The 7,105-nt window shown below is 35.9% G+C and overlaps 1 protein-coding gene across 1 annotated transcript; it reads right to left on the bottom strand.

Annotated features, from left to right (window-relative positions):
• Window positions 1-1,583: 1,583 nt before the first annotated feature.
• LOC141718512 (uncharacterized) lies at window positions 1,584-2,249 on the bottom strand. Its single transcript, XM_074520894.1, has one exon. The coding sequence runs from the start codon at window positions 2,247-2,249 to the stop codon at window positions 1,584-1,586; it is 666 nt and encodes a 221-aa protein (XP_074376995.1).
• Between the last annotated feature and the right edge of the window lie 4,856 nt (window positions 2,250-7,105).

The raw sequence follows: 7,105 nt of genomic DNA, 5'->3' as shown, positions 1-7,105 counted from the left end.
TTAATCAAGCAAATTATAATATTGTATTTATTAAAGAAGAAGAAGAGTGATATATTATTTACAATCAGATCTATATTTTAACCTATCATCTAATTGCCTATTTAACTACAGGTTGTAACAAACTCTTAGCTGGCACTAATAATAATTTCTTCTAGAATCTCTTTGTCCTTTTGTGAGTTGACTCTTGTGTTTGTTGCAGAATTTCCTGCTGATATATTAGTGACATTAGTCTCATCATCCCCCCTCAAACTTGGAGGTGAGAAAAGATTAAGCACTCCAAGCTTGGACAAAAGATAATGCATGGAGTAAGAGGGAATGGCCTTTGTAAGCAAATCAGCAGGATGTTCTTTCGAAGCAATATAAGTAGGAGAGATAACACCTTTTTGAAGCTTTTCACACACAAGGTGACAATCAATTTCAATATGTTTGGTGCAATTATGGAACACTGGATTAGCTGCTATGTACAGGGCAGAACGATTGTCACAAAACAGCGTAATAGGCTGCAATTTATCAACACCAAGTTCACAAAACAAATTTAACACCCAGGTAATTTCACAACAAACATCAGCAAGTGCCCGATACTTATCCTCTACTAAGGAACGAGAAATTGTAGATTGGAATTTTGATTTCCAGGATAGCAAAGACGAACCTAAAATAACACAATACCCTAATAAAGACTGATGAGTGTTGGGATAACTCCCCAGTCTGCATCAGCATAAGCTATCAATTGCAGTGGGATTGAAGCAAATAACAGCAGACCCTGACCAACTGTATGCTTTAGATAGCGAACTACACGATGAGCAGCATCCAAGTGATATTGTCATGGAGAAGCAAGAAACTGGTACAATACAAACTACATATGAAAGATCTGGACGTGCAATAGTAAGGTAGATTAGTCGACCCACCAAACGCCAGTAAGGAGCCGGATTTATCAGAAATTGAGACAAAATGTTGCTCAACAATGTGTGGTTCCGTTCAATAGGAACAATGGCAACCTTTGCATTTGACAGTCCAACATCTTTAATGATATCTAAAGTGTACTTTCTCTGATTAAGATAAATCCCTTTATCTGAATGAGCAGCTTCTATACCCAAAAAATATTTGATCGGTCCCAAATCTTTGATTTTAAAATGACTAGCTAAATGAGCTTTGAAAGAAGATATAGTCAACTGATTATTACCCACAACTAGGATGTCATCGACATATACTAAAACAGCCAGAAAGCTAGTAGAGGTGGTTAAGACAAATAAGTTGCGATCTGAGCTTGCTTGTATAAAGCCATAAGGTAACAGAATAGATTTGAATTTGATAAACCATTTTCTAGGAGATTGCTCAAGCCCATATAAATATTTAATAAGTCTACAGACTAATGGAACAATAGAATCATAAGTTGCAAACTCAATAGGGAGGCAATAACCTTGAGGTATGGACATGTAAAACTCCTCTTCAAGATCATCGTATAAGAAAGCATTAGTAACGTCCATTTGAGTAATAGACCACTTACTAACAGTAGCCAAAGATAATAAGACTCGAACATTAGACATTTTTGCCACCAGAGCGAAAGTATCAAAATAATTAAGACCTTATGTTTGGGTGAAACCTCTGGCTACCAAACGGGCCTTATACCTCTCAACACTGCCATCCTGATTGAATTTAACTTTGTAAATCCATTTACAACTCACCACACATTTACCAGGTGGAAGAGGCATAATCTTCCAAGTTTTATTGGCCTCAAGAGCAGCTAATTCAAGGGTCATAGCCTTACACCACACCGAGTGTTGACAAGCAGCTTTATAAGAAACAGGTTCAGGAATATGAGAAATATTGGATATAAAATGTTGATAGTGAGATCGAAACACTGTCAAATTGTTTACAGTGGAACCTACAGGTTTTGGTAGACCAACAAAATCTTGAAACTTAGATGGTATATGTTTGACTCTAGTACTATGTCTGAGAGATGGTGGAGGTGGTAGCACAGGAGGAGTATCAGTGTGTTGAGGAATATTAGAAACAAGAGGTGATTCTGGAGTAATAATATTAGAAGCCAGTGATTGAGGTGTATTACAAATCAGTTGATCAATAACAACAAGAGCAGAAGAATCAGACTCACATAGAGGATCAGAAGAACAAGTAAGATCAGTATTAAATAAATGAGAAGGAGTACTAGCAGGCATGGATTTAAAAGGAAACACACTTTCAGTAAAAATAACATCACGAGAAATACACACCTTTCGAGTGTCAAGGTCCATAACTGTGTAAGCCTTTTGTGAAAAAGGATATCCAAGAAATAAGCGTTTGTGTGCCCTATTGCTGAACTTGTCTTTATGAGGCATAGTGTGTTTGTATCATAACACAGAGAACCAAAGACTTTGATATGATCATACGATGGAGGTTTATTAAACAAGATATGATATGGAGAGCGACCCTGCAGAGTTTGAACAGGGATTTTATTGATAATGTATGTGGCTGTAAGAATACAATAACCCAAAAAATAGATGGGAAGTGATGTTTGAAGTCTTAATGCTCTAGCTGTGTTAAGTAAAGTTTGATGTTTTTGTTTCACAACACCATTTTCTTGTGGAGTATAAACATAACTTTTCTCATGAATGACACCAAGGGAAGTCAAATGCGACTGAAAATTGGTACTCAAAAACTCAGAACCATTATCTGTTCTAAGGACTTTGACATCAATGGAAAATTGTTTGTGAACATAGGCTAAAAAAAATTGTAAGAATAGTTGACACTTGACTCTTATCAGAAAAAAGAAACACCCAAGTGGCCCTAGACATGTCTTCTACTATAGTTAAGAAGTAGGTACAATTACCATGAGTTTTATAATGATAGGGACCCCAAACATCAGCATGTATGAGATCAAATAAAGCTGAACTAGCAGAAGTACTATCAACAAACTTCAACCTTGTTTGCTTAGCCAAATGGCAAGTATCACAATTCTTAAAACTAACAGATTTATGATACATTGAGGGACTCAAATATCTCATTGAAGAAACAGGGGGTGGCCTAAACGAGAGTGCCACATAGTAGAATTATTTACAAAAGTACTAGCAGAATAACACATAGTTTGACTATTACAGGAAGTAAAAGTTTCAGAACAAGCAAGAGGATTTTACAGAAGATACAGGCCCTCTTAAAGTTCACCAATCTTTATGATCTTCTTCGAAATATGGTCCTGTATATAACAAGCATCTTTAGAAAAATGGACATGACATGATGCAGAAGAGGTGAGTTTAGGAATAGAGAGCAAGTTATAGTTAAAGCTAGGCACATAAAGTACATCAGTTAAAATAATGTTTGTGTGAAGATTAACTGTGCCAGTACGTGTAACTATAGTATGCTGACCATTAGGTAGGTGAAGAATATAGTTGGTTTCATGAACATATGTGAGTAAATGAAAGTGCGGTGTAATATGGTCTGTAACTCCTGAATCTAGAATCCACTTATCAGCACTCAAAATTTTCTTATTATTAGCATGAAACACAAAATGTAAAACATTACCAGCCATATGAGTTAGAGTATTTGCAGTATTCCATTGAGAACCAGCAGATGAGGAAGCAGTAATAAATAGCTCCTTGAAGCTACTTTGAATCATGTTCATAAGTTGATGGCATTGAGCACTAGTAAAACCTGCAGATTCACTACCAAATTTTGAAAGAGAATTTTGATTAGTATTCTAAGAAAGGACATTGTAGGCATGAGCAGATTTTACTGAATGTTTAGGTTTCGTCTTAGGTTTCCCAAATAGTCTGTGCCCGGAAGGGTAACCATGAACACAAAAACACTTATCCTTACTATGTCCTGAAAGATGACATACTTCACACACAACAGAGGCATCTGTTACAGTACGTTTACCAGGTTTTGGTTTGCTAAACTTATGATTATTTCCACCAGATGTAGATGTTTTTCCTCCATGAGTAACAACTAAAGCTACAGATTCCATTTGAACAACACTATTATAAAACTCCCTTTGATTTTCCTCTTGCATCAATATGCTATAAGCTGAACTCAGACTAGAAATATAATTCATAAGTAGAAAATGTCCTCTTATAGGTTATATGACAGGTTTTGGTTATATTAAACTTGTAGAAAATTGTGTTGATCAATGAAAATAGGTTTAATCCTTCTTACCATTACACACAATTTTCATTGATCTCATCCACTAGTTATAGTTTTGCTCAGTTAACGTAATAGTAAGAAGGATTAAACCTGGATGATCGGATGGATGAAGTAAGTACGGATGATTAGCATCGATGATGACACTTGTGGATGTGTTAGTTGCAGCATGAAGATACGACGGAGATAACGCCATTTTTGAATTGTTTGATTTCAGAAACTGATCTAATTTTCAACAAGTACTCTGTAATTGCATAGAGTAAACAGAGAGAGATTCAACTGAGAGATATTGAGAAAGAGAGAGATAAAGAGAAAAATTTAGAGATTAATTGATATGAACAGCGGAATATGTATAGACACAGAGATCTATACTCTGATACCATATCAGCTCCATTAATGGAGCTTAATCAAGCAAATTGTAACATTGTATTTATTAAAGGAGAAGAAAAGTGATATATTGTTTACAATCAGATCTATGTTTTAACCTATCAGCTAATTGCCTATTTAACAATAATTTCTTCTAGAATCTCTTTGTCCTTTTGTGAGTTGACACTTGTGTTTGTTGCAGAATTTCCTGCTGATATATGTTAGAAAATAGAAAGTTTTAGGAATATTTAATATATGTTCTTGATCTGATTTCCGGAAACTAACACTTGGAGGTTGTTCCTTGACATGAGGACTTAAACTTTCATATTTGGATCTAAGATATTTTCTTAGTGAAATCCATGAATATATTGAGTCAAAGTTGTTTGTTTGTAATGAGTTATGGGGATTTTGTCCCACATTGGTATTGTAAAAGAAAGATAATGAGTTTATATAGCATCTTGTGTTAGTGTTGTTTACAACTACTAGCATAAGTGGAATGCTTGTGTGGCCTAGTGCTAGTGGGAACTCTTATATTTTTCTTTTCTATTACAAGTTTAATTATTTATATTGATTATTTAATTATTAATATAAAATATATTGAGTAAGGATTATTTTAATCATACTCTGAATATATTTTGTAATATTAATATTAATTAATCAGGATATAATATAAATAATAAGGAAAACCCATTTTGTTTACTTTTTCTGTTTTGTTACTTGGTGTACCACATCGAGTAAAATAGAAGAAGAGCAATTTGAGATGTCTATATATTGAGAGGTATACTTGAGATTAAAATGATACAAGTCTCGGTGCCTACCTCACAAACATATATGAGTTGCATAAGTTTTTTGGGCAAACTGAGGTGCGAGTCATCGTTGATCATTGTTGGTTCTATGACCAGATTGATCTGTTACTATTTTATCCTGGAAGCGATATTGCTGCATTCCATCACAGCTTAAATGGGGGGCAATAATCTCTTCAAGAACAGTCAAGTCCTCTTGAAGGGTTTGGCGACTCAGCTGTTGTGTTCTTCTTCTTATCAGAATTTGGAAAGCGATAAGAGATAAGTTTTCTTTACTTTCTTTGTCAATTACAATCTTTATAGTTTGTTATTGCCTTCATGTTTTATTTCGTTAGTTGGTTATTAGCCATGTTCTTGTTATTATATATATAACTGCCCATTGTTGCTGTGTAGTTAGAATTATACCCAACAATCTTGAAGAGATTATAGTTATATATAGTTAATTAGCAAGATGGTTAACGAAACTGGTGATGTTCCTAAAACTGTTGAGACTTGACCTGGTGGTACTACTACCATTGACTGGACCACCTATCGTTTTCCCCATCCAATTGATTTATCGGGTATGCCTAATAAATTTAGTGGTGGAGCTTCTTTTTCTCTTTGGCAGAAAAAGACGAAGCTCTAGTTAACGGTTAAGGGTCTATTATTAGTGGTACAGTATGATCCTCCTGGGTTGGATCAAGAGAAAGCTGAATCAGTTAAGGTTTATGCTTTATAGGCTGAGAAGGATGGGTGGCCAGGGCAGCCATTTTGGCAGCCTCGGAGAACACCTTGTTCGATGTTTATTCATCAGATGCCTATACTGCAAAAGTCTTATGGGATAAGCTGGACCAAACCCATAATACTGATTCTCAAGGTCTTGAGAAGTATTCCGTGGCTAGGTTTCTTGATTTCAAGTTGGTGGATGGGAAATCCATGACTGAACAGGTTCATGAGTTTGAGATTTTGGTTCATGCTTTGGGTGAGTCCGATATGGTCTTGCTTGAAAAGTTTCGAGTGATGTTTGTGATTGAAAAGCTCCCTAAGTCTTGGGAAGAGTTTGCTCTCTCCCTGAAAAGATAGAAAGGAGAGATCACATGGACTAACTTGATGTTGGACATCTCAGTACAGGAGCAGCACAAGTCCAAACAGGGACATGTGTTGCCTGTGGAACATGGGAGCTCGAAGGTGAATGTAGTGACTGTAGGACAGAAAAGAAAGGTAGTCACTAAGAAGGCTAACACTAAACTTGACAAGAACAAGGCTAAGAAACCAAAGGCGAACAAACCGTGTTGGTCTTGTGGACATGTTGGTCATTGGAGCAAGAATTTTCCAAGTAAGAAAGCTAAGAAAGCTGGAGTGGTAGCTCAAGCAAATACTATGCTTGGACTTGGAACCACGAATGGGCCAGTAGCTAACATGGTCATTGGTGAGGTTGTTGCCTCTGGAACCGATGATGGGTATGTTACTTACAACCCTGTACTACTTTCTACTTATCTGTCACATGAGTGGTTGATTGATACTGTAGCTAATATACATATTTGTGCTGATATTAGCTTGTTTGTATTTTATCAACAGAGTCATTGAGTGACAGTGACGATGGGGAATGCTAGTGTTGCACAAGTGCTTGGAATAGGAAACGTGGACCTGAAGTTTGCTTCTGGGCGGATTCTATCTCTCACTAGAGTGTATCATGTTCCCTCTATTTGTAGAAATATTATAAGTGGAAGTTGTTTAGTTAAAAACGGCTTTGAACTTTCTTTGAAGTGTAATAAAGTAGTTATTACTCATACTGGCACATTCTTTGGCAAGGTTTACTTGTCTGATGG

The sequence above is a fragment of the Apium graveolens genome, chromosome 4 (genome assembly GCF_009905375.1).
Source record: "Apium graveolens cultivar Ventura chromosome 4, ASM990537v1, whole genome shotgun sequence".
In the NCBI taxonomy this organism is placed as follows: Eukaryota; Viridiplantae; Streptophyta; class Magnoliopsida; order Apiales; family Apiaceae; genus Apium; species Apium graveolens.
The sequence above is the reverse complement of the archived record's forward strand: the minus strand, read 5'-3'. Positions and strand labels throughout refer to the sequence as shown.